The sequence below is a fragment of the Saccoglossus kowalevskii genome, chromosome 1 (genome assembly GCF_978046115.1).
Source record: "Saccoglossus kowalevskii chromosome 1, keSacKowa6.1, whole genome shotgun sequence".
Classification (NCBI taxonomy): domain Eukaryota; kingdom Metazoa; phylum Hemichordata; class Enteropneusta; family Harrimaniidae; genus Saccoglossus; species Saccoglossus kowalevskii.
The window spans coordinates 20,979,762-21,007,417 of NC_140641.1; the positions used below are offsets into that span (position 1 = coordinate 20,979,762).

Here is a 27,656-nt window from a genome sequence, read left to right on the forward strand (position 1 = left end):
ATCAAATAGATTGACAAAGATGGCGGCTGTCGAAAAGAGTGCCTACGCATATTAAAACAACTACGTGAAGACTATTGGAAGTTTCCTCCAAATAACCCAGCTCTTACGTCATTCCACTTGAAGGTAGTGTATCATTATTTGCAATTCATTACATATGCTTTATCAAGTAATCGCTTTACTGGTTTAATTGTAACACAAATATTTTATTTATATACGTTTAGACTTCACTTGTGCCATAAGATTATGTTTCGCTATAGTCTGACCGCCCCTCGATTTTTTGCACAGCAGTTCACATTCGTTCAATAGTTTTTTATGCGTATTTCCATCTTACCGTGCGACCAAACATATATAGCTTGACCGTTCGATTCAAAGGTACAACATTCAATTACATAATTGAATCGAGATGCATTCTGGGAATGTTGTTTTTTATTTTAATCTGCATACGACTATGGAACATGTAGCAATGTAAAACATGTTTAACATGTAGAACAACATGACCTTTTATTATGATACGTAAATTTAAAGCTAGTACGTCAAATGCCATCCAATGTGTATTCACGTGGTGGCTTACGCGTCATTTTCTCAGGTATACGTGGATGTATAAATATTAAAAAAAAACCAATATGTTCTTTCCATGAAGTTTCACTACAATTTCATTTTTTTCTGAGCAGACATTGTGGTTGTGGGAATGTGAAAAGTGTCCGTATTTGTTTCAATGGGACCGTGATTTCCTTCCTGGCTGTGTCATGAGTATTGTAACAAGGCTGAAGTACTGCCTCGACAAAGGAAAATGCCCACATTATTTCAATGATAAAATTAATCTCTTCGAGGATATATTGGGAAGACGGCTGAAAAATCCCAATGGTTTGATGGAGACAGCATTCGAAGTTGGTAAATTTTTGAAACACCCAAGATTATTATTGGAAAAAGCCACACGCTCACGATGGTCTTATCCCAGCTCACGTCCCCTGTCGGGAGGTGAACTATCCATTGCTTGGTGAATTCTGCTTCGCAATGATAAGAAGAGTCGACATTGAAGGATCAAAAAACGACGTCGCTGTTGTGATAGAGGGGGTGGATCTCTCTCTCTCTCTTAAACCACGATATTACTTAAATTAAATGTTCTCACAGCTTCCAATAACTAAAATAATACAGAAAAGAAAGTTGTAATACATGTTAAGCAACAAGTTTTATTATATTTAAGATGTATTCCTACTTAATGGTGTCCTTTTTAAAGAAATGGAATATAAAGATTTCTAAAAAATTCCAAAACCCATTTCAGTACTAGCTGCTGTTTAAATACAAAATTCTAGTTGGCGGTTATTACCCTAGATTATTAAACGTACTGTGATCGTGGTTTATGTATGTACAATATTGTATGGCTTATGATTGATTATTTAATAGCAATGTTCGCCGCCCTACACATCGGGAAAATCCACCATTTACGATTTCTTAAACATGTGTTCATTTCCAGTTCACATGCTGAGTACGAGATTTTTGCATTGATTTGTATGGTATTAAACGTTTTGCCACCTGCAATAATGCCTGATGAACGCTTTTCGTTGGGTTATTTTCAAAAGTAGGTGCCGAACCCGACTGCCAATACAGCAAAATTTGAAATAGTTGATCATGCCAGTTGGCCTTTTTAAAGATATTAGTAAGCCATTGCACACCTTAATGCTAGTGAACTATAAGATAACAAAATGTCTTAAAGACTGTGAACCCTTTCGGCAACCGAGGTTGCTCACAACATGGTATTTTATAAAACCATTTTTACAATTCATTTTTATGTTATAATCCTTTTTATTACAAATTTTCGTTTCTGAAATCGATTTTCAAAACTCTCGTTTCTGAGATGTTTTTATTCTAAAAAACAATTGTTTATATCCGTTTTCATTTTAACAACAATTGATTTACACAATTGGTTTTCAGAATGAAAACAGATCTCAGAAAAATCAATTTCAGAATCGAAAAATGTTATTAAAAAAGATTATAAAATAAAAAATGAATTGTAAACAATGTAAATGAATTGTAAAAATGGTTTTATAGAATGCCATGTTGTGAGCCACCTCGGCTGCCGTAGCGCACACATTTGTATGGTTTTCCTTAGGTAATGTGAACAATGAGTGAGCCGTGGTTACATGTAGTTATTTTTGCATCTACGCTACATTATTATACACAGCGAATACAGAGTCATCACATATAATATTAACAACTTGAGTGTCTAAAACTTACCCTAATGAATTATAGCATATTAACCCACCGAACACTGTTATTATGTAAAAATTATATCACGGCAAATTATGTCGCCCTTTTATCTTAATGCCATTATAATTTATGTATAACTCTTATTCTGCTATAACCTCTTTGAATCACGTGCCCAGTCGTTGTTTTTAAAAGTATTGAGAAGTTTACTTGTATACCAAATCCCACATTTTGGAACAATTATTGCCAAATCTACAAAACCACGATAACTAAATGCAGCAATCACAAATTACGTTGCTATATATTTACGTTTACGTTTTCGATAAAATCCACATACAGAGTAGAGACTGCTGATATAATGTTTCGCATATGGAGAAAAAAAGGTAATACTAAAACATTGCCTTAACCTAACTATTAAATATATTTAACCAGGATAATTCATTCATTTCCCCCTCACTATGATTTCTAATGGAGTCCTGCATGAAATATACATGAAATATATACATTAACAAATTAAATTAAAAAGATTAAAATTAATAAAATAATTACATACAATAAAATACAAACATACTACTTTTTAAAATATTTTCTTACAGCAGTTTTAAAATTACAAATATCACCTAGTAATTGTATTTCAATAGGCAAACTATTCCATAATGAGATGCCTCTATAAAAAAATGTATTTTTTTCTTTTTCTAATCGGGCAAACGTAACATCAAATTATTATCAGCCACAGCTCTAGTAAAGCGAATGAGTTGTTTACGAATATATGATTCTTGGGAATTTTGATGACAAATACAATGGTACAATATTATGCATGCATTTGAACATCATTATAGCTGACTGCATTTCCCATTGCTGGTTAATGGGGTGCCAGTTTAGTGTCGACAGTGTTTCAGATGTCGATGTAAACTTTCCCCTACCAAGGACTAACTTGGCAGCTCTGTTATGTAAACGTTGGATTTGAGTTTGCAACTTACTACCACAGGTCGTCCATACTACATCACAGTATGTGATGAGGGGAAATACTAGTGCCTTATCCATTAACTCGTATGATTTTTTTATCAAGAAATTTACGAATTCTGCAAATGGCTCCAAGTCGTCTTGAAACAGGAATAGATTGTTTACTTATTGTATTTACTAGTGGCGATTTTGCAAGGCTTTAACCGTGAGACATATCCCACGTGATCATGCCAACGACTGCAGTGATTGGCTGGTCGCATGTTTACTCTGCCACGCCATAGAGATTTATCATGATAGAGTTTGTAAGATTTTGTAACCAGAAGAAGGAAGTGGGCAGCGAGGGGTTACCTCAGCTGACCGTTTGGGTGAATAAAGCTGGACTATCTGTACTGAACAATTGTGTATTCCTTTGGGTCGAATCGGATATCTCTACAGGTAAGTGTTATCAACTGAGCGAGTCACAGTTCCTGAACACGACGCTAGTGTTCACAACACGTATAACATACATTTTTTTTTTTGCAAAAAACGATTAAAGTTGTTTTTGTTGCTACGACTGCACTGTGCAGTAAATTTCGTAGTGTAACTTCCATATTTCCCAGTGCAGGGATTATTTTGTTATTTATAATAATGTTATATATTTAAAATCCAACTGCTTCTGCCGCCAGCACTGTTTGACGATTTGAATTAGTTGCCGTCTTTCCATTGACCAATAAAATAACATGGTCTCCCGTAAAACTCTTGAACTTTGTCCGCAATCAATAACAAGTTTTCGGGTTCTTTCAGTTTGCTGTTCTCTTTATTCCGAAAAAGATTGATACTTGGAATGAAGTAATGCGGGCAATTCTGTTCACGGAGGCATTTCAACAGACTTCCAACCAATCCAAGGAAACGTTGTCCTAGCATCCCACGTGACCAGTCGTGGCTGTTTGGATATTTCTCACACTCCCAAAAAAACAAATTTCAACAAAATTCTGAAACAAATGTTATTTGATATAGTTATTGTAACAAAACACATCGACACTGAAAGCAAGTGAAAACGATTACTAACACCAATGACCAATTGTTGAGTAATTGCAGGTGTCTATGGCGACCACCAACACATTGTTCGTTTGATTGACAGGGGGCGCGTGCCACATATTTTTTGATTCACTACGCGGTGTGCAAAATAGACCGTAGTATGAGTTAATTCACCAATTTTGTTACCAGTTCGTTACAGCATAAAAGTATTTGAACCTTAGAATTAGGAATGAATATCAAGTACCTAGTTAACTAATGTTAAAGTGGACATCGACGAGGTCACAGTCATGCACATGTATCTTGACATTCAAGTTTCCAACCTACTAGTACATGCATGTTAATTTACCTTCAAATGGTAGGATGATAGTGCTGGTGATTGCCAGTGGTCTTCACGAATTTTCTTCAGTAAACGTAAACACTGTTTACGACACCCCTCATCGCTGTCAATGCCTTCAAGCAGAGCTATTTCACATTGCATGAATGATGTAAGCCTGATGGAATACATAAATATAGTCTTATCACAAGTGGTGGGTAAGGTATTAAAAAGTAAATAAATTTGAGGTTTTTAACTAAAAGGTTAATTTTTTCATGTCGATTTTCTTGCATGTTGTATTAACGCATCAGAACAGAATACACACTACAAATCTGAGAAAAACATAACAGAATAGTCACATTGTCATAAATATGTAGAGCTAAACTCACCAATACAAATTGTCTTTGGCAACAGAGCCTGCCCCAATCTTCCTAACTTCTTCAACTTTGTGCTTTGGCGGCCAGAGCCGCGAACGAGGCCAGTTATTGAGAACTTTCGGTGGGAGCCCACACCCATTGGCAGGAACTAATGGCACGAGATCTACCGATATCCTCTCCTCGCCGAATGGCACCATCAATGTTATGGCTGGACCATGCGTTCTGTTCAACACTCGGACTGACCCTAGTAATAAAAATACACACCTGTTAACAATAAATATATTGAAAGTCGAAAGGATTTAAGGCGAGAAACAAATTATACACAAGTTGCAGAGTGGTGAATATGATATCCCTGTTTCTTCCATGTATTGTAGGTGTATTTCGAACCTTTTTATATATCGAAATCGTGATTGTATGATTATGCATTCTCTACAACATATGTTACCCACAGCTTGATTGGCAGCCGAGGACGTTACATTATCCAACCTATAATCCGATCTCTACCTGGCATTTTATTACACTATATTACACTATATGAATATACTACCCATAATAACGATTGGAGGCCCCGTGTAATATGGTCGAATATATCAGTAGAATCACGTATTGTTCGTTTTACAGTACACTCAGCAATATGAAGTTAGAGGTTATGATAATTAAAATATACGCACTGCAAACGTGACCTCAGCGCTAAACATGCCCTCCCCCCTAAACAAGCGAGTCCAGTACGAAACAAATGTGAAAACTACATACACAACACAGTGTGTTTTTCGGCACAGTAATATAAATCACTTTCGACCCCCCCCCCCCTAAAGGAAGAGGTTCATGATTCACTGTTCATTGCCGTGCCCATGTCCCAAATATCTACGGCCCCTTAATTGGCAGCAATAACTTAGCGTACAATTCGTCGACCACGTTAACTGAAAATAGCTAAATATACTGATATCCCTTGTCTATTAATTTTTCTTCATGTTATTCAAACAACTGATATAGCTCCGGTGATGTATGTAAATTGTCGCCTTACAAAATTACGTTAAAAAATAATATATTAACCCAGACTAAAATATTACCAATACATTCGATGTAACCTTATCTGAGGGATTGATTGATTGATTGATTGTTATATTGGATTTAAAATGTTCATACTTATTTTAAATTATCATCGTTCAAGTTTAACTTGTAATTATCTCAATCTAGATGATATTGTAACCATTGTGACATTATTATTGTCCTCGCACAATCTCCCGTCCACCCCCTAATTTTCAAATGGGATATCCCTTACACAACTGAACTGTGATGGCACTCGTTACCTCGCAGTTTGCACTCTCTGATGGCGTTTGTGACCAGCCCTTTGAATATAGTCTTCGCCTTAAACGGTACGAGGAAATCCGCCATCTTCATATCATTATACTCTTTGCAAATATTTGATAATCTCACATTATGGTATCCATTGGGTGGAGTTGGAAGCGGAACCGTGGTTTCAACCAACTGACCGCGTACGTCTATGGTGTAGTAGGCTGGCTTGTCAGGAGTTGTCCAAATAAAATTCGGTAAACCTTCCATTGGAACAATGAAGTCAAACTCGTTCGGTTCAGTGACTTTCAACCCCGAGGCGTAGCTTCCCGAGTTCCACGTTTGATGACTGAATCGTGGATCTTCGTCGTGAACATATTTCAAAATAGGGTCGACCACACTGTGTACGGCATTCACGGCAGCTTTCACCTTTTCCCGGCGCATTTTTATCTGCGTGTCTGTGTAATAATTTAGGTCACCGACCAAACCATTTTGTGTCGCCGACATGTCGAAAATCGTCTGATATTAGTTGTCGTTGGAACGTTGGTTTAATACTGGGTACTTCATATAATGAAGATTGTTATCTGACGCACTTTCCAATGATTGTGCAACAATTTCATAATGGAAATTCCCCATTTAATGGAAATCCCCTATTTCACATATTTCACGCGGTTCAACAACCAATGAAATCAATGGACACATACTTATGCGCGGCAGGAATTTACCTGACGCAAATATTCTCAGAACCATTGACCTTGAGAAACGTTATAGGTCACGACCCGTAACTATTTGTACTATGGGGATGAGTGTGTCATTCGGTAACTCCGGGGTATTTTCTCCATTTCTAAAAATCAAAGACTTCGACCAAGGCTGAGACGCAATGCTTATATTTTTAAATAGAACTAGTAGTGCAAACTGAGTTTTCAATCAAGTTTATTTCTGATTTTCGCCTGTACGGTTTGTCTTCTACAGATTCTGAATCATGATACCTACCTCCTGGTATTTACACAGTTACGCCAGCCATGAGTCCATTTGTATTTCGCACTCATATCATACTGTATTTATAGAATATTTGTCACGTGGGTTTTACCCATTATATATTTTTCCCTTCATCGAGTGTTTTTTTTTTTTTTTTTTTGCGATGTTCTCACCATAGCTACAGACAGCATTCATGACATTTACAGGCAGCAAAAGCACTTGCCAGGGATTTAGTTCCGGGAGGAGGCATTATCATAGCTAAAGTATACGGATAAGGGCCGTTGTTTTGACCCCAATTTTATTTGACAAATACGTCAGTGTTACTGGAATATTCGATGTGGAGATTCTGAGTGACTGTGAGTGGTGGTATAGGTTACGAAGGACCAGGGTTATCTCTTACTGAGTACGTTGCTTGGCGCGGTGATTCTGATAATCAGTGACGGCGTGTATGTATGTATACATTTCAGTGGCGGATCCAGGGGGCAGGGGGGCCATGCCCCCCACAAAAAAAACCGCACGACGATTCGTATCTTCTGCATTACGCATAGCTTCTCTGCCATTTACGGTCCGTATATCTTAAGCGTAGCTTGGACCCCCCCCCTCCCCCCAATACATTTTGCTGGATCCGCCACTGATACATTTAAGGGCTACGTTAAATATTTGAACTAAGGGGTGGGCCAGTAGAAAGGCTATTGGGACGGTTGAACCGACAAAAAAACTATTTTATTTTCTCTTGGATACTTTTTTCCGAAAAGATTTCTCGTTCTGGTCTACGCCCGTGTAATTATTCTTGACCGAGTTTACAAAGTTCGTAAACAACACGCCCGTGCTTTCAGACATGCGTCATGGATCTTTCAGTGTATTGCACACATTCATCATATGTATTAATAGAATATTTGTCACGTGGGGTAGTAGCCACCGCCTGTTTAGTCTTGCGACATATTCATCATGGCGGTAGGTTTGAATTCTCGTCGCTTCATAGATGTGACAATTCTCAATAGGTATATGGAGGAGCAGGTGGTGATCCCAAGAAACGAGACATAGATAACATATTGGGGTACGTTCACGATCGAGATCCACGATTCAGTCACCAGCCATGGACATCCGGAAGTTACGCTGCTAGGTCGAAGGTTAGCGAATCCAACGAGTTTGATTATGACGTGCCATTGGTGGGAATACTGAATCTAATATGGAAACAATGCATCCCAAGATATTATTCCGTAATTACAGATTCGAAAGGCAACAAACAGATTATAAGAACATCCAATCCACAGCCCGGTCCACCAGCGGGATATCATCAAATTTCTTTTAATGACCATGATATGCGTGACATGACTGTCGGCACACACCTGGTTCCACTATTAGTCAAGTAAACTTTCAAGAAACTAGTGGCCGAGGCTATTTCGCATTTTAACTGGCAAGGTGCGTACGAATACGTGTACTTTATCTAATGATCTCATATACAAATACAATTGTCAGTTCAATAGAACGAAAGTACAAGAATATTTAGTGCCGTTTGTGCATTTATTGATATAAGCGAATTATATGTAATAATTACACGACTCTTCATTATTGTTAATATATAATAAAATATAGCCCATTACCAATTTATATACAATTTTGCTTCCAATATATTCTTTATATAAAATTGTCATGTTGTAATAAAATTTATATATAGTATATTGGAAGCAAAATTGTATATAATTAAGTAATGCATTCCCTTTTATTATATACAACTCAATTTATGGTTACTTAATTATATGTTATACTAATATATTGTAATAGCATTTTATTAAGGTAGCGGGACTATTATTTGCATACTTGTGTTCATCTTCTAATTGTGACTAAATGACTACAAATAGACCCAGGAAAGTATATATTTTTAGAATCGCCAGACTTCAAGCTTTTCAAAGATGTGTTTGTCATGCCCGTATCTGCATTCTATGACGCGTTACTCAATCAAAGGTGAAAAATTACTTTTTCTGTAAAAAAAATAATTACGCATTTATGCTGATGATAAGAAGTATTTTTTTCACTTTTCCTAGTTGTTCAATAGTATGGTAAATTGAATGTGTCTGGTCAGTTTTATTCAAGCAACTCATTTTAAAAAATAGTGTGCTGAATTTCAATTACTGTTTTAGTCGCATTGCCCCCTACTCAAACCACAACTCGTTGGTAAATAATCGATGAAATAGTTTGTCTGGACACATTCATGTTCCTCTCACTGTCACCTTAAAGCTGTGAAAATTTGGTGTTAATCCGACGACAATAAGTATACGTTATTTTTTGTTAAAGACCTTGTATTTTGGAAAACATAAACTCTTAGAAAACGTCCATGAAGTAACAGCAAAGATTTTCAAGCTTGTTTATCGGCACAATCAATTTGTTTTCCCATTAAGGTCTGTTTTAACATGTGTAGGGGCATCCAAATGTGTAAGGCTATTGGAAACCCAAAAAAATAAAGGAATGGGATAGCTATAATTCGATAAAATCGGCAGATGAAAACACCAAAATCAATGATTTTTTTCAGTGGCTGTGTGACCTTGTGTCTGACACATTCATATGCAAATGACTAATCTGTGAAACAAACAGAGGCGGAGACAAACCATTCAAATGTTTGGAAACACTCATTGTGTGTCAGATAGCTACTGATAACACATCCTAACATTGCTTTGTCTTGAGTTTATCTTTGAAACTTATAGGCACACAGATTAAACCTGTGTTGTTGATTTTGGAAAACACTACTGTCGCTGTCATGCTCCCCTTCAGAAAATCTACATTTTAACCAACTTACATGACATTCTATGTTATGTTGACTTTATCACATGAAAGTTTATAGTGCATTTCATCAATTAATAAATAAATGTGGAAATCGTAATTTTCAACACAAATAATAGTCTCGCTACCTTAAATATATAATTTGGAATTGTGATTTATTACAAATAATTTGTTTATTACAACAACATGCAGTGGTTATTTCTTTTATATATAATATATTGGAAGCATTTTTTATTATATACTATAATACTTATACAAATAAGTTCAATAATTCACTTAATTATATCCAAACAATTTGTACCACAATTGTATTATGTACGTATAATATAGAATTATTAAATATAATTTGCTTATATCTATAACAAATGGCAAGATACAAGATTATTATTTGCACTCATTTGAATGACATATTAAAATATTGGCCATTGAATACTAATACCAATACACTCACAGGTCAGTCACTACACCACTAACATATTTTACTTCATAATACAGGAAAGATTAAACAACGAGAACAAGGACCTGCTATTACACTAATCATATCAGACCAAGCAAGGGGAAATATCTATCGATTTGGTTCCACTAGTACCTGATAATGGACGAGGACTTTTGCCAGCAGCCTTAAAAAGCTGGCCAAGATCTAGACTTTGGCCTCCAGCAGATAAAGTAGCAGAAGTGTAATGTTTTCGCCAAACAATACTCAAGAAATATGCACGCAGAAATGATTTTTATAATGATCGTTGATAACATAATCATGTTTATAAATCCTGTTGTGTATCATCATAGAAAAATGATCACATCAGTAGAGTCAAATAAAATGTATTTAACTACTCCATAGGTTGACCTCATTCGGTCGATGTGAATTGGAATTAATGAAAGAAATTGACAAAGATGGCGGATGCCGAAAGGAGTGCTTGCGAATATTAAAGAAACTGCGTGAAGACAATAGGTGTTGTCCTCCCAATAAGCCAGCACTTGCGTCATTCCACTTGAAGGTAGCGTAACATTAACATAAATGATTTTGATTGGCTGGTTCACTAGTTTAAATCTCCCATTCAGCTGACTGTAATCAATCAAATAATGGTCGCGAGGTTATTAGTAGTCAACTTAGCAGATGGACTACTGTATTTTTCACGACAAAATCTAAATTAAATGACTAAATTAGTCATCAAATTTAATCGCCTTAACAAAATACACAAGGTTCAAGATAATATTCCACTCAACCCATTCCAAGAAAAAATAGGGGACTGCTGGGTTTAGTTAAACGCATTTTGAGGGTAATGAAAACCGGAATTTGATTGTTGCTCTTATCCCAAATGCCAACTCAGGTACTGTTGTGTCTTTACTATATGCTGCAATGTCTTTATGCTTTAACGTCATCTGCGCCCTAATGGTCTCTGCTTCAACACTGTTATAGGTTTCTTGTTCACTATTACAATCTCATTTCGTTTAGATGATTCTTTTATTACATACTTAAACAGATACTGTTGTTCTGGCAATGTGAAACGTATCCAGACAGTCGTGAATGGGATCGTTGTCGTCTTCCTGAACGTATAATGAGAATGGTCGCAAAGCTGAAGCAATGGCTTGACGACAGAATTTGTCCACACTATTTCATCAATGGCGTTAACCTATTTGCTGACAAATCGGGAAAACTGAAAGATCACGATGGTTTATTGCTAACAGCAACAGAGGTGGGAAAGTTTTTGGCTTTCCCAAACAACTTCTTTGAATAGAGGTGTATGCTTTAATTTAATAATGATTTATATGACAGTCATTTGATTTGGACATTGGTGTAATTTATACATTTGGTTGTGCCGATCTTGCTGTGCTAACAATTCGACTGTGAGTTTTTTGTTTTGAAATAGCGAATAAATTACGCTTCTAAATGTTTTCTGAGATGAATAGGAAGATACCAGATTTTCTTCATTAAACTTTATCATTGTTAATTAGTCTTTCTAGTAGCTATTTCACAGCGACTGAATGATGTAACCCCAGCTGTGAACGCTGCAGGCGCAACACTGTTATTATCAAAGACGTGTACAAATTGATGGTTGTTACATAATAACTAGTATGTAATAAATTCAAGAGATATTGGCATGGATATACTTGTTTGGAATGTAACATTTTTGACCTGGATGTATTACGGTGTAAATGATATTAGAGTCAATGCGGAGCTACTTACAAGACTATGTCTGATTTCTACATATCAGATTATGCCTAGTATAATTATAGCTTCGACTCAACCGTGACATTATCACGACGCAAATATACCTTTTTGGTGAAGATCTATTGTTCGTCAGTTTTTATGTCTGGTGATGTATCTTCTTTTAAGGCAAAGGTGAAATACCTGCCCTGGTACATCGCCGGCAGCGGCAGGACATCCGCATAAAACACTCATGTGAAAGCATCACGCATCATATGCAAAAATCAGTGAATAATCCATCTATCTAAGAATTTATACTAGTAGCAATGATGATCCCTCAACAAAGTTGAGGCAAATCCGGTATCGAACTTGTTAGTGATGTCACGAATATCTTCTTGGTTTAGGATTCAAGTGCAAGTTATTACGTCATGAACATTATGGGGATACTAACCAGAGAGTGAACTGAAAAAAGCTCTAGCCATTGGCCACATTAGCAGTGTCCACTGTTTTAATTTACTGTGCAAAAACCAGTTGTTTATAACTTTAAACATAAAATGTTTTATGGAACAGGATGTGTCCTTTTCTATTCGAATCACCTGACGTCACTTCATGTATACCGCAGGGTCCATATAACGTTATCATAAATTACTGCTTTGACTATGTATGTGATGTTGATTGTTAGTCACATGTTTTGTATTCTTGGAATTGTACATTTCTTTATGACTACGGATTTTGATATTGTTTGGGTATCTCCTTATTATCATAGAGCTGACACCAATCATTAACATGTTTCTAGCAGTACAGTTGAGTGAAAATTAAAATTGGCATACATATAATGTGTTTCTGCCACAATTACGGTCTACGTTCTTGCTTCTTTATGGTCTTCAATGGTATATCAACTTATTAGTCCCCGTTCGGACGCAGTCCGAAAACGGGGGACTGTTTCCTGTGTAATAATTGAAGTAAAGATTTTACAACATTTGAATGATAATATGGGTGCTGTTGGATGGAGTTTCACTGATGATAAGGTAAATAACTAATGTAAAACGTAGATAATATGCAACTTACGTAATTATACATAGTAGTTGATATAAGCGACGAAAATCTCACATCACGTGATGCAAACTCGTGTGCTGCGTGAGGATGTATGGAACAAGTGAAGTAACATACCCAACCAATTTACAAGTCAAAGAACGCAAAACAAAAGAAAACATCGACTGACACTCCACTACATAGTAAAATAGAAACTTGGATACATAAACTTCCAATAATGATCGTGCCAATTAAACTTGTTTTGACTAAGAATGCCATGAGCGTATGTCGGTAATCATTGAAAAGTTGGAGAATGAACTAAAATATACCCGATCGGAATAAAGGATATACACGTAACTATCATTATTTGTAAGTCGTAGAATGTCTACAAATATTTGGTAGGTTGAGAATATAAGCTTTTGATTCACAAATGCATAAATGCTTCATTTTAGTGTAACACTGTCAAAATTGATCAAAAGTCATTAGAAAAATAGAAATAAATTCGTAATCTGGAGGACGCAGCGCTAGACAGGCGTGACCTAATCATTAAATTCATTTCCATCATGGCTATCATTCTACCAGCAGAGCTTCAGCGTTAAATTCCATCTAATGTGGTGATTACCACGATGGCGATGATCAAACTGGCTAATGTACATTTTGGATTTGATAGAACCATGGATTTAGTTAGAACTCAATTTATTTGACCCATGATGGAGTTGTTTATGAAGAAATTGTGCAATTCTAAGAAATTGTAAGAAATTTGTTCTGAAAGAGTACGTTTGGTCAACGTTCGTACTATAGAACCACTTGAACTCATTTGCATTGACTATCTGTCATTTGAACATTCAAAAGGTGTTTCGAAAACGTGTTAATTGTTACAGATTACTTTTTAATATACGCCCAGACATATGCAACAACAGACCAGGGAGTACTTTGGAAGCATGATGCATCTGTGACATGACTCATGTTTTCTTATATTTTCTCAGGATTCTCACCTTCATATCGATTTAATTTTGGTCTCTGTTAGAATGAGCCTATATGTAATGAAGAAACCTGCCCTGAGTATGGTGACAATCTATGGAAAATGCAGATGTCATTGTGCAGGCTGATTTGTCAAGGGGCAAACAAAAGAATAGTTATAATAAATTAAACAATATATAAACAAGACACTAGTGATTGGTAGACACAAACTGCAAGATAAATGTCATATGTAGTGGTCTTAAAGTTACCAAATTTTCTAGATTAAGTACTTTACTAAGAAACCAGTTGGACCCCTGAATATTCTACAGTGCAGATGAAGGACAGAGTGTAATTAGATTTGCTTATCATGACAATTGTTGTAATGTGACTGCGGTTAGAGGAATAGATAATTCTGATGACTGTTTTGCAGTCCCTTCAGATGTACCTGGTTTAGATTTCTCTAATAATTCATTTGATGTTGCAAATATGGTGCCAGCTGAGAGATACTGGTTTTATGTGGTCTTTATTTACAATTTCAAGGCCATCGGCCCATAAAAGTATATACATAAATGTACTTAAATTAAAAGAAAGTTTCAATGTGTGATAAGCATAGGCTGCCAAACATTTAATTATATTGGTTTCTTATGAAGTAAATAATTCTACATATTTATGAAAAGATGGAGGGTTGAAATAATGTTTTGGAAGATACAATTGACGAAATTTAGAAAATGGGCATACTAAAAGGAAGTGGTAATAGTTTTCAGTTTCATTTGCATCACATACTTTACAAAGCCGCTGGTCTTTCTCAAGTGTACCCCTGTCGGTTTCGATGCGCAGGCTATGCGAAGAGCAATGAAAACTTGCTAAGGTTTTTCTATGTGAGTTTATAGTGACCGAAGTAAGATATTTTTCCCGCTGTAACGCTGTTTCAAATTGGCGATATGTATATGTTTCTCAAACCTACATATGTAATTTAGCCAGTTATGCTGTAAGTAACATTTAAATTTAACAGTAAATGTTTCCATAAACGTGCCTGTATTGTTAACTTCCTGTCTTGATGTATTTAATAGTGGGTAGTTACTTGAAGCTGCAGATGAAAAAAAAAGATCCGATGTTTCGTGTCCTGAGCATTCTGGTGACCCAATTTAGATAATTCAAGGGACATATTATGCATTTCTATCAGGTGTAAAATCTTCTTGTACTCTCGGGTTCGCCACACTGTCAGGGGGGAATCTCGTCTCGTCTCTCTATCGCGTCCCCTTGAGGTACGGGATCGGGAAAGTCACTTTAACTTTACAGTCAAATAAGACACACACAACGAAATACGTTTCAGCTCTCGTCTTAGTCGATCTGTGGAGCACTCTATAAGACACAGCGCCCTGGGGAAAAAGTCCCCAAGACTATCACAAAGCTGACCCAAGACTCTCTTAGACTGCGTCAACACTCGCCCCAAGGCTCTCCAGGACTCGACTCGACTCTCCAGGACTGCACTCTCTCTACTGCGTCTATCGTGCTGTGTTCCCCAAGACCAACTCAAACTCTCTTTATTCATTTTCAAAACTCTAACCAATTACAAAGCAGTATTAAGACTCTAAGGCGTGGCCTTCAAGCACACAGCCAATCACACTAAGTACTGAACACGTCATATCTTTTGATTAATCATTTATTACATTAATAACTATGGAATACCAACTGTCAGAATCGCGACGGTTATCTGGTAATTAGTTCCAAATCACTGAGCCAAGTTCCGTCCAAAACTTCAAATAGGCCTAAACGATGACAGACATAACACAGCAATTCGCTAATAATCAGCTAATCAAGTCGGTCAACAGATACGCAAAAACAAATTCATGACATTTCATTGAACAATAACCTTTTACACCGAAGCTAACATCGTCAGTATGCTTGAATATTTGATTGACAACATTTATTTCTTCACTCACAGTCCCAAAGTTTAAGATGAAAAATTGTCTCAGTTTTTATAACTACAAGAATAATAAAATTGTATGCGACATTTAGGGATTATCTTGAAAATTATACATAGAACACGTACTAAAACCGGACATGACGGAAAATCAATACAGGTTGATATAATATCCGAGTTTGAAAGAAATTGGAAAAAAACTGTTTGAGTTATTGTAACCGCAAGAAAAAAGTTTTACAACAGCAAAAAACAAGGAAGATATACATTATTCCCTTTATTTACTTTGACTTTCATCTACGATCATATGGACAAGTTAAAACGTCGCGTGGTGTTTCACTATAACATACTAGTCAGCTTGTAGTTGCAAAGATACTGTCTATTTTCATGTTAAGAAATCATCATGAAACCACAGCGTGATTCTTGGCTTGAATAAACAGAGGTGTTGAAGATAATGCAGCTTCACTTTTCTTTCAATTAGACTTATTTGCTGTGCATCAGATCAGATTTGTATATAAAAGACGATCCAAAAAATTGAATAACCACAAAGGTTCTACTGAGTGCGCGAACACGAGAATTCGAATAATTGAGGTGATACAGGTCACAATATTTCCGCATTCTCGGGGACAGGTACTTCCTTATACCTTATGTGGATATTGCTTAGTAACAACAGCCTGTTTCCATTGTCACGCTAACTGTATATACACTTATTTGTTATAGTTAAATCAGTCGTCGACAAAAACGTTGTTGTGTGACACTCTTCGTTGCTTCTCTTACTGTGGAAAGCATCATGAAGAAAACACAAATCCAACCATCAAGTGACTTTGACAACAAAGGCAATCGAACCTGGAGTGTCAGAGAAAAACGTGTAGCAGTCGTATGTGTTATTGTCATAGCGGCAGCCTGTATTTCTAGTATTGTGTGCCTAGTATACTTTTTGGATGGCGGCAAAAAAGGTTTGTCATTTTCATATTTTATTTGTCCCACCCACTTCACGGCTGTAGGAATGTCTTCCAAAAGTCTTTATAGTATACCTTGTCACGAACATCGCGAATGACGTACAATAATACCTCATAACAACATTTTGTAAATATCCGCAACAATTTACAGTTACATCCACCAATTCCCTATAAAATATGGTATGAACAGGAAATGTTTATTAAATGCGACTAGTTTCGAAATCAAGTATACTCTAGCTAAGATTATCAATCATTGTAAATAAAATATCAATGTCTTCGTGGACAGGCTTTGAACTCACGTTTTTGAAGGTTACATGTGAGCTCCATGAATACGAGATGGGTTGTTCCAGACAGACAAATGCAAATTTGGATGCCTTTTTCCCAAATTTCACCTCATTGTGCAAACCAAGATTCTCGAGGAGAACATCTTTGGCCGACAACTTTCAAGAAACAGTACATTGGGATAGTTGTTGAGACTCCCCTGAACAGAGTAACAAGATTATCCCTACATGTACAAAATATACCTGAGTTGAGTTTGTGCTGCTTCCACTGTTTTCACCGGCTTTTCGGCCTCAGCTCGAGCAGAGCCATAGAAATACATGGTACAGTGGTGCACGTCGTAGCAACATAGAAAGTTCTGTGACGTAGCTCCGCCCCGAGAATACCATGGTTTTACTGATGACAATTATACAGGTTTCTTAAATATTTCCCATGTTTGATCCCAACTTCTTCTTCATTTCGCATCTAAATAACATCTCATATACTGGTATGTTCTTGTCTATGTCAATATTATGAATATATATTATTTGCCTATGGTTACGGCTATGTCTATGGTATTTTTTTTAAATCTTAAATGACAGTTCATAGTTCATTGTAGTAGCTGAAAATGCGTTTCACTTGACTTAACTTGTCATTCAGACATTCTTACTAGAGTCCCGGGATACAAGTTAATTAGTAGCAGACAGTAGCATTTTTTATATGTCTTTATATACATGGTACAAATACTGAAGAGTTTATTTTTAATTGGTTCGTGTGATATGAAACGTTTTCCAACCCTAAATATTGATCGTTAGTGCGGGAAGGATGCTGTTTATCGAGTTTAAATGGGTAGTGTCAGCAACTTGTATGAACCTAGATTCCTGTCAATACTGAGTGTCGAATTAGTTGACCTCGACAGTATACCCCTGTAAACGATATAAGAGCGGCCCCGACAAGCCATATATTTTTATCTGAGAGTCTGATTTATCGATGTGACAATAAACGTTGTCCTCGTGTTGATTGTCATGCGAGTGGTCCTTTGTTATACACACTGAATGCACCCTCGTCGTTTATTCGCTTCACTGCTCATTTTGTCAAGAGGATGGGTGTTTTTAAACACACCCTAATAAAACGAACTCTATCAACCGACTGTAAACTATTAAAAACTATTAATTAGAAAATATTAATTATTCAACACCGCAAATTGTTTCCAACTATATGGTTGTATTTTGTAAGCAGTTCAAAATTGTTAATTACTCATTTGCATACTTTTCATTTGCATAAGCTTCGTTCATTTGTTTCATTTCTCCACTGCGCGTGATTATTGTAGCCATTTGCTTCGTTCTGTTTACATGCACTGTTTACATCGCATGCTGTTTGTGCCCAGTTATTTCTGTTCGGATTATTTTATTTTTCCTTTCTCGCTATGCCAAGAAGTAAGCGTCGATCAACATGCTCTGTCTGCCAGCTCGATGTGGAAGCCCACACTTAAGGCAAGCCCGGATAATTCTGCACCAGTCCACCGCCAGAGGAAGAGAATTGCCGTTCATCGAGTAGCTCAACTACCGTTCCTAAGCCGTCTCCTTCCATCCCAAAGCTCTGACGTCATTCGCTCACAGTTTCACACGTGGAACCACTCATTTTTTCTCGTGGTCACGCTAGCTCGCTTTTCTATTGTTTTATCACGTTTTGTTTTTGTTTGTTTTTTTTGAGTGCTCTGTATCTATTTGTCACAGTTCTGTTTGGAGATTATTTGCTTATTTTGTTTTTTCCCCTTAAAGCTTTTTGCCTTTCAGTGCTGTAGTTTGCTGTATACAAGAAATTTAATTTTAGATTCAACAGAATAAAAATAACTTTCTATTTTATTTTGTCGCCAATTCGTTTTTGTTTTTTTTTGTTTTTTTTTTGGCCACTGAATAATTATAAATACCAATTATAATAGCAGTAGTGCTATTTTTACATGCAAAAACTATTTTGGTAAAAGTGTAACAAGAATTATTGTAAATTGTACACCAAAAGCAAATAAATTAAAAATAATTTGAGTAAGTACAATTCTTGAGGATAATGATTTGTCAGACTGCGAAAGTAATGTTCCAGCACTAAAAAATAAATGGATAAGGCAGCTTAACGAAAATGTGTTTGTGTTGTTTTTTTGAGTCATTTGGGAACAATATGTTTTTCAATGCCAGCTGATATATGTATTTGGTTAAAAACAAAAGTTTTAATTTATATTATTATCAATTATTCGGTTATATCGATAGTTTGCTTTTTTGTCAAAAATCATAATGTTAGTGATTATATTCCAGATTTTCCTCGTAAATCGTACCATACCTGCACAGTACTATTCCACCACAAAGTGTATTTTCTTTTACTCTGTTGTTCTCGTTTGTATTTCATTAAATCAACAGCTACAGGTGGTGAAACACCGAGTGCCAACACAACTGTTCCTACACAATATGGAAAACCACCGCCATATATACTAGGTAAGTCTTCGTTTGAAATCCACGTGGTGTATATCATCCTAATACAACACGTGGTGAAAATAGATAGATCTACCGCACTTTCAATACTTTCATTGGGTTTGGCATATCTTCGCCGTTCTGTTCACCGGGATATGTGTATTATTGTATGGTTTGACTAATAGTAAACGTATGAGTATTAAGAGTATAACAGAAATACATCGTAATGTATTTGGTCCGTAGCACTACCATGAATTGGGCGAGTTTTACTAGTTTTATAGTCGTTTTGTTTAGTGCAAATGAGCAATGTGCCGATGATCAGGAAAACACGACTCGGGTGTTTTGTCATGAATTTGTTTTCGCGTATCTGTTGACCGACTTAATTAGTTGATTACGAGCGAATTGCTGTGTTATGTCTGTCATCGTTAAGGTCTATTTGAAGTTTTGGACGGAACTTTGCTCAGTGATTTGGAACTAATTACAAGATACCGTCGCTATTCTGACATCCGTAGTTATTAATGTAGTGAACGATTAATCAAAAGATATGACGTATTCAGTACTTAGTGTGATTGGCTTTATGATTGAAGGTTACGCCCTAGAGTCTTTTTACTGCATTGTAATTGGTTAGAGTTTTGAAAATGAATAAAGAGAGTTTGAGTTGGTCTTGGCGAATACTCCACGACAGACGCAGTCAGTCCGAGAGAGTCCAGGGGCGAGCCTTGAGGCAGTCCAGTCTTGGGCTAGTCTTGGGTCAGCCTTGCGAGAGTCTTGGGGATTTTTTCCCCAGGGCGCTGTGTCTTATAGAGTGCTCGATTGATCGACTAAGACGAAAGCTGAAACGTATTTCGTTGTGTGTGCCTTATTTGACTGTAAAGTTAAAGTGACTTTCCCGATCCCGTACCTCAAGGGGACGAGATAGAGAGACGAGACGAGTTTCCCCCCTGACAAGTGTGGAGACCCAGAAAGAGAAGAGGTTTTACCCCTGATAGTTTCATCTATGAATATAGACGTTTGCACAGTCAGCTGAGTATGTGATAAGCTTGTAAGAATGTATATTGTGTATAATATTTATGTATAGGGAACGTGGGTTGGATAACATGGGGAGAATGTTCTTCCTGTGATGTGAAAAACTGAGATAAATTATCTATGGAGGCGGTTATTCCGACGAACAAGTTTATAATTGCGATGAAATTGGTTTATTTTGGAAGCTGTTGCCGTCGAAGTCGCAAGCAACAGCAAACGAACACAAACACAATAAACAAAGCATCACTGCAATGATCGTGATGTGTTTTAATAAAGAAGACACACTATAAATAAACCCATGGGTGTATATGTGTTTTTTATGGTAAGTCGCGGTTTTTGATTTGGATCCCGACACCCGCGACTTAGCGAGGGCCACTGTATATCGCAAATTGAGCATAGACAGTTAAACCAACAAAAAATATGTAAAATAAAAAAAGACAAATTATGATTCGAACATCTCAATCACCGATATTCAAAATGTATCTGCGACTATAAAAATAATGGAAATAAAGAGTGCATATTCAACTATTCCTGTAGGTGAATCTGGCTGGATAACATGGGGATCATGGTCATCTTGTGATGTCACATGTGGTGGCGGGAGCCGTGTGCGTTCACGTGTATGTTATACTACTGACCCAAGTCAAACATGTCATGGCAAGAGTGAACACATCTCATCTTGCGCAGAATGGAACTGTCCAGGTAAATATTACTCTTCAATTTCAACTTAACAGGACATTTATGTGTTTCTATCACGCACCAGTATATATCTTTTGTCTGCGAGTTGTAATAACACTTACTGTATGTTTGTGTACAGACTGTAACCAGGGATGTCAGCATGGAGTTCTCAACAGTGAATGTTTATTTTGTGAGTGTCAAAATGACGTCATATCTGGTACGACGAAAGACATCGCAGGAAGGCCACTGGAAGGTGTATCGATTTACAGAGCTGAATATCCCGTCGATCGTATAGCAGTGACTGCTGCAACAGGTTACTTTGAAGTCGTGGGAGTCTGCAGCGCTGATTACACTCTGATGATAAAATCCAACAGTTTTGTTGATGCTATTGTCTCCAAGACAAACACAGATAGAAAACGGAGATCGGACGAAAGCAGTGTTCACCTTAACATCACTTTGGAACGTGAAGGTTAGTAATAACACAGTTGTATTTCTACGAATATATCTTTGCCACGACGCGATTTTAAGCTTGTCGTTGATTGATTTTTCAGAGTGTTACTACACCCACCAAGACATTGCCATGCCGGTGTTCGATTTTCGAACCCGACGAAAATGCATGCGATGTTTGTAGATTTTATTTTCTACTACATACAAAAAAATATGAACTGTTGGACTAAGTTTATTTCATCTGGAAGCCTTTAATGTGTATTGTCTTATATCCCCTTTTAGCGCCATAACTTTCCCAAGAAACTCGAGTTTCCTGTGTCATTTGTCTCATTGTTTTGAATGTTCTTTTCAGTTCCTCCTGTGATTGTTAAACATCCACGAAACAAAGTACGTACAGTTGGTCAGAGTGTGAGACTTTGTTGTGCAGCTAACGGAAAGCCGAGCCCAGACTATTATGAATGGTTTGTAAAAAATGTACTCGTATATTTGGTATTGTGACGTTAAATGCGGGGGGGGGCCTTTATGGGGCTTCACCGTATTCAGGATCGGGGAGCTTGTTTTCAATACCGGTCTAATAGTCTTTGTCTTTGGTAGCGTGCTTATCTAATAACTCTCCTCCCTCTCAGCTCGTCCGCTGTCACGGGGTGGGGATCGTTTGGTGAATGTATATCACCACAACTGAGACTGTGCAGAGAAAGAAATATACCAGTAACGATTATAACAAATTAACACAACACAATATATACGGTTTCCTGTACTTTAATGAACAAATAACAGCAGGGGGGTGGGGGTATACAGTACATAAATAGAATTAAAAAGTCTTGATCGAGGCTGCAAGGAACACTCCACTCTCCGGTTAACAGCAATGTACCTGGTTGCGTTCCTTCGTATCTGGCACACTGTCTCAGCAGCTGCACTACAATTTAAACTCGTGCTCTGTGTCCAGGGAGTATCGGCAACTTCACTGCTATCTGCTGCTACTGGTAGCACCGGTACAACGGGAGTAGTTCAGGCAGTGAGCTTCAGTGGTTCCTGTTGATCAGCAGGGGTTACTGCACAGCACGTCTGCATGTGTACCACAGTATAGGGTACAGCTCACTGGAGTCAGGAATCAGCGTCTCAGGATGTTATGGGACCAAGTCAGGTTACCTTCCTGACTAGAGATTTTCCCTTATGTCTCAACTTAAATACCCTAGTTAATTTATGGCCATGCAAATAATAAAATGTATATAACGAAATGATTGGTTATCTCGAAATAGTCGACAAATCAGTGTACAGAGGATGCCAATTTTGGTAGTGGAATAAACCACTTTTAATCCAAGCTCTACCAATTTAAAGTAGGAGACTCGGGTCAATGATGTCATATCTATTTTCATTGCCAACAACACTGGGCTCAGCACATTCCAAAGTATTTCACAATCACCACACCACTATCTGGGACATACCATTATCCCAAAGGGGAAACAGGACGTATGTATATCAAATTTTGCTGACACCCCAATCCAGCTACTGTATCAGCAGTCTAAAAATAAACATGTGCAATGAGTTGTGGCAAAGTATCCAAACATGTGTGCTTTCCACACACACATCCAGGGCTCTGTTCCCTTTTCCAAGTACTTCCCAGTTACAATTTACGTCACATTATTTTCCCCTCACATGGAAGTGGTGAACAATTAATATAACTATTAAAGAATTTAACATGTATAACGAGAGATTATAATAACAAAATATGTTGAGTATATTTCATTTTATTTAAATCCATCAATGAATAAAACTTACGTATGAATTTACCTAATGTGCATGGCTATAATTAAACACTTATTAATGTTAAATATTGACAGGTTTAAGGATTCTATTATACTCGACCAAGATGTCTACCATTACAATGATACATTAACTCTGACAAATCTAGATGCTGAAGATAGTGGTGAATACACGTGTAGAGCCAACAGTGAAGCTGGAGCACAATATTCTTTACCCGCGACTTTGGTAATAGTAGGTAAGAGAAACGTAATTATTATGCAAACAGAAATTCATGTATGGTACATCAGAGACGAATCACACGAAATCACATATTATAACACATGTATTCTGCTGTACTTTCACTCGCTCGCTTCGCTCGTGAAAGTATGGCCGCAGGATACACCGCATCACTCATGAAAATAACTTCAATATGCTTCAGACTTGCAAAAATATCTTGTCTATTTTTTGGTGATTTTTTAAATAAAATGTGGGAAATGGCGAAAGCCTGGTTACTGTGAAATAAACAAGATGCATGATACATTTCAAGATGGCCATGAATGGCGGACAAGTGATTGCTAGCACAACTCGATCGGGAAACTGTCTGCATCGTCCTTGGGTTGAATATAGAATAACTGGATAATCATAGAAGACTGTTCAAAGCTGGCCAAGCTATCGAAGTGATGCATAGCCTTGTATCATTACTACAATTTTGATGTACTCTTGTAATGCCACCAGTATAAAACTCTAAACGAATATTGCGAAATGCAAGCGCTCAAAATGGAAATAAATTATTGAGAATTAACTCCTATTTTGACCTTAGTGATGACACAAGTATATCTTGTTTCTTTTGCTGTGAATTTAATAGAACGTCTAGGCTATACAATTAGTTTGACAGTAGATTGTGACTGAAGTATTTTGTCTTCTAATAAACTAATTGAGAAAGGTCATATCTGTAATGTCCACAAAACGAATAAAACTAAGGGTTAAAAATATAAACATGTAAATTAAATTAGATTGAGATTTTCCACAGATAAGGTGAAGATGAATGAATACTTTATGTTACTTCACTTTACTTTACTTTACTACGGGCAAGTTAAAAATATAGATTGTACATTTCTATCATATAATTAAGTAATATATAAATTGTTTAACTAATTCGATTGTAATTGAGACTGTATTTGTTCTTACAAGTTGTAGTAAATGCATATTTATTAACCTTTAGATAATGGAGACACAGGTTGTAGTTCTAAGCCACTGACACATCTAATAAAGCTTCCCACGGGCTGTACTGATGGCTCTGGTTCTAACAGTTACAACATTGGTAAGTGCTCAAAGGAAGTTTGTGCAAGCCAGGAGGATGCAAGTATAGAGTGTGTGAATGCAGAAGAATACTGTTGTTCACCGGTGTTAATTGATGATGTGACTGTCCTATGTGATGGTTTTGATGTATCCATACAAGTAGTCTCAGAATGTGGATGTATGGCTTGTGGACCACCAACAACTAAAGTAATTGGCCGTGCTGGTGGAGTTGATGGTGTTCCATTACCATATGGGGATATATACATTGATGGAGAACATGTCGGACAGACCTCTGCCACTGGCGAGTTCAGCATTGAAGTGTCAAAGGGGAAGAAACGACTTGCTCTAACATTCCGTGATAAGTACAACCTATTCATTGATTCAGCCACAAAAATCATCAATATTTTAGATGAAACAGAAGTGTATCACCAAATCTTCATCCAACGCCTTGCAGACCCTGTGACAATCAGTGCAACCGAAAAGTCAACTGTACCATTAGGTACTAACGGACATATTGAGTTGGATATTCCTGGAGATGGTTTTTACACAGAAGATGGATTGCTATACACAGGTGATGTAAAAGCAACGGTTACCTTCAATGATCCTTCTGATCCATCTGCTGCAGACACAATGGAAAGTGATTTCACCACACGTGATATTGAGGGAAACACACAATTGTTGAAAACTTATGGTGTTTTCAACATGAAATTTCAGGATGAGAGCAGCAACAACCTTCGTGTTGATGCACCGATGGAGATATTCATAAATGCAGACCAAGCTAACATTGATCTGACAGAGGTCGATGATGATGGTAATCCTAGTCTTCGGCTGTGGATTTTGAATCAAATCAGTGGTGAATGGGAAGACTTTGGTGGTTTGGGAATAGTACAAGAAAAACGCAAGAAAAGGGACACAGAGAACTTCTTGGTGGGAAACATCGATGTAACAGGCTATGATCTAAGTGACATTACAATTAATTTAGATAAACCAATGTACTGGAGTTGTTTTCTTAAAGTAAGAGTATATGAAGATGAAGCAATGAAGCAACTGTTGGAAGGAGTTCAAGTAACTGCCATTACTAATGATTTGATTCGTAGGACTCACTCTGAAATAGGGATTGGTGCTGGAATATTCAGTTTCTTCAAAAAGGAAACAACAGATGCAGAAGGAACTGTATGTATGAGGACTTTCTGTTCTCGTGATGAGTTGAAATACTCAGTTAATATAAAGGCTGAACATGGTGATCTTCTCCAACCTGTACATCCAAATGATGTGTCTTCTAGCAAACATCCAAGTCAATGGCCCCAAGACTTACTCGATTCCTATATGTTACCCGAACCATTGGGAACATCTGGCTTTATTACAATGGCTGCATTGACACCACAGGGATTGACTGATAACTATGAAGAGTATACTGTGTATTCGTATGATTATGATGTCATTTCCCCTAGAGATTTTGGGCCATTTTATTGGAACTGGAGAGACTGGGACATGTCAGCTGAACAAAGATGCAAGAGTGCTCCAACTACTGAAAACCATCTTGTGTTTGTAAAAGCAGACAAAGGCTTAGTGTCAATTAATTATGATGGCTATGACATAACTAACATAAATCATTATGAGAATCATCGATCTGTCAGGTCATGGTATCCTTATGAGAGAGAAAATAAGAAGGCATGCTTTATCAAGATACTGGTTGACAGTAGTGATAATGCCCGATTCCGTGCAATTAGTTCTGGTGGAGGCCATCCTGAAATTGGCAGCCAGCAGTATGGTTTACGTGAAGACAGTTCCAAACCAAGCCCACCCAATCCTGACTTATCTAGTAAAACTGCAGCATGCATTGAATTCAAGTGCAGTGGCCCACTTCGTATAGGTCACCCAGTGTCGGATACTTCACCACTGGGAGAGGTAGTAAGTGGTGGGGCAGACACAACGCATTTGAACGTTACTGCAATAACATCTGGATGTCAACTGAAATCTGGCAGTGATGGTGTTAATCCTGGTTTGTTGAGCTTCATTGAATCATATAGTCTTGAAAGCCACATACAACAAGATGATACCAATTTCCAATTCAAGGTTCCAGATGGAAACTCTAATGGACCAACTACAGGATTATACTTTGCACAAGGTGAAGGAATCACTGGCTACGACAATGCATATAAAAACTGCAATGCTGGTGATGATAATGCCCACTCAACAGGCGTCGGTGATAACCCAGATGTTGGGTGGGCACTTCAATATGAATGTAACTAAGTTTTGTGAATATCATACACCAGTCCTAAACAATATGACACCTAATGAACAAAGATAGAGAGACGCCAATTTCTGCGCCAATTATTTACGGTAATTAACACCGATGGGTAACTACTCTCCCAATCTATAATTCGGCATGTTCTTATACAAATTACTTCTGAACTAACACATGCAAATGCGTTTGATCAAAATATCAGTGATGTGGGTTTACCAAGTAGATGGATCAGCACTGCTTCAAGGTAAAATAATATTCGTTTTCAGTAATGTAATATTATTAAGCAGATTATAACACGTAACGATGTCACCAATATTCAAGATTAAAAGCAGTAATTGAAAATATACAATAATAATTATACACCAATAAGTGATTTAACGCAACCTACGCAGAATGTGAAAAACACAATGTTAGTCCTGTCCTAATTTAATTCAGGAGCAATACATTAACCCTTTATTTTTCATTTGACAACTTGTTGTAGTCGTTTCCAACACTTTTCCAGTCTAGGTTGTTTCTTTGTTTGTTTGTTTGTTTTGACTTTTTTGAGATATATTCCAGAATA

The 27,656-nt window shown here is 37.0% G+C and overlaps 3 protein-coding genes across 7 annotated transcripts; 2 read left to right on the forward strand and 1 right to left on the reverse strand.

Moving 5' to 3' along the window:
- Positions 1 to 3,942: 3,942 nt before the first annotated feature.
- On the reverse strand, positions 3,943 to 6,753 carry LOC102805828 (protein mab-21-like 3). Its single transcript, XM_085499791.1, has 4 exons — positions 6,186 to 6,753; positions 4,888 to 5,119; positions 4,532 to 4,676; positions 3,943 to 4,139 (listed from the first exon to the last, which is right to left on the reverse strand). The coding sequence occupies exons 1-4, from the start codon at positions 6,673 to 6,675 to the stop codon at positions 4,065 to 4,067; spliced, it is 942 nt and encodes a 313-aa protein (XP_085355917.1). The 5' UTR covers positions 6,676 to 6,753; the 3' UTR covers positions 3,943 to 4,064.
- LOC102805954 (protein mab-21-like 3) lies at positions 6,170 to 12,028 on the forward strand. 5 transcript variants are annotated; one of them, XM_078005311.2, is made up of 5 exons: positions 6,170 to 6,251; positions 8,377 to 8,568; positions 10,420 to 10,601; positions 10,763 to 10,919; positions 11,406 to 12,028. In XM_078005311.2, exons 4-5 carry the CDS (start codon positions 10,797 to 10,799, stop codon positions 11,658 to 11,660), a joined length of 378 nt encoding a protein of 125 aa, XP_077861437.1. In that variant the 5' UTR covers positions 6,170 to 6,251; positions 8,377 to 8,568; positions 10,420 to 10,601; positions 10,763 to 10,796; the 3' UTR covers positions 11,661 to 12,028. The 5 variants fall into 5 exon arrangements, with proteins under 5 accessions (XP_077861437.1, XP_085355919.1, XP_085355920.1 ...); XM_085499793.1 differs by lacking the exon at positions 6,170 to 6,251 and adding an exon at positions 7,318 to 7,596 and having other exon boundaries at positions 8,148 to 8,568; XM_085499794.1 differs by lacking the exon at positions 6,170 to 6,251 and adding an exon at positions 7,318 to 7,592 and having other exon boundaries at positions 8,148 to 8,568.
- A 4,681-nt stretch (positions 12,029 to 16,709) lies between these two features.
- On the forward strand, positions 16,710 to 27,565 carry LOC100373293 (cartilage intermediate layer protein 1-like). The gene is made up of 7 exons (XM_085499798.1): positions 16,710 to 16,939; positions 19,609 to 19,683; positions 21,220 to 21,381; positions 21,497 to 21,826; positions 22,157 to 22,265; positions 23,646 to 23,803; positions 24,770 to 27,565. The coding sequence occupies exons 1-7, from the start codon at positions 16,774 to 16,776 to the stop codon at positions 27,097 to 27,099; spliced, it is 3,330 nt and encodes a 1,109-aa protein (XP_085355924.1). The 5' UTR covers positions 16,710 to 16,773; the 3' UTR covers positions 27,100 to 27,565.
- Positions 27,566 to 27,656: the final 91 nt, after the last annotated feature.

What these genes read in the sequence shown, in the direction of transcription:
- LOC102805828 (XM_085499791.1), bottom strand. Translation starts at nt 6,675, where the DNA reads ATGTCGGCGACACAAAATGGTTTGGTCGGTGACCTAAATTATTACACA. An exon ending in GCCAAAGACAATTTGTATTG is followed by an intron (nt 4,677 to 4,887) that starts GTGAGTTTAGCT and finishes GTATTCCATCAG; the next exon opens with GCTTACATCATTCATGCAAT. An exon ending in TATCATCCTACCATTTGAAG is followed by an intron (nt 4,140 to 4,531) that starts GTAAATTAACAT and finishes CATTTGTTTCAG; the next exon opens with AATTTTGTTGAAATTTGTTT.
- LOC102805954 (XM_078005311.2), top strand. Translation starts at nt 10,797, where the DNA reads ATGAAAGAAATTGACAAAGATGGCGGATGCCGAAAGGAGTGCTTGCGA. An exon ending in TTGCGTCATTCCACTTGAAG is followed by an intron (nt 10,920 to 11,405) that starts GTAGCGTAACAT and finishes ATACTTAAACAG; the next exon opens with ATACTGTTGTTCTGGCAATG.
- LOC100373293 (XM_085499798.1), top strand. Translation starts at nt 16,774, where the DNA reads ATGAAGAAAACACAAATCCAACCATCAAGTGACTTTGACAACAAAGGC. An exon ending in AGCCCAGACTATTATGAATG is followed by an intron (nt 22,266 to 23,645) that starts GTTTGTAAAAAA and finishes AAATATTGACAG; the next exon opens with GTTTAAGGATTCTATTATAC. An exon ending in CGCGACTTTGGTAATAGTAG is followed by an intron (nt 23,804 to 24,769) that starts GTAAGAGAAACG and finishes ATTAACCTTTAG; the next exon opens with ATAATGGAGACACAGGTTGT.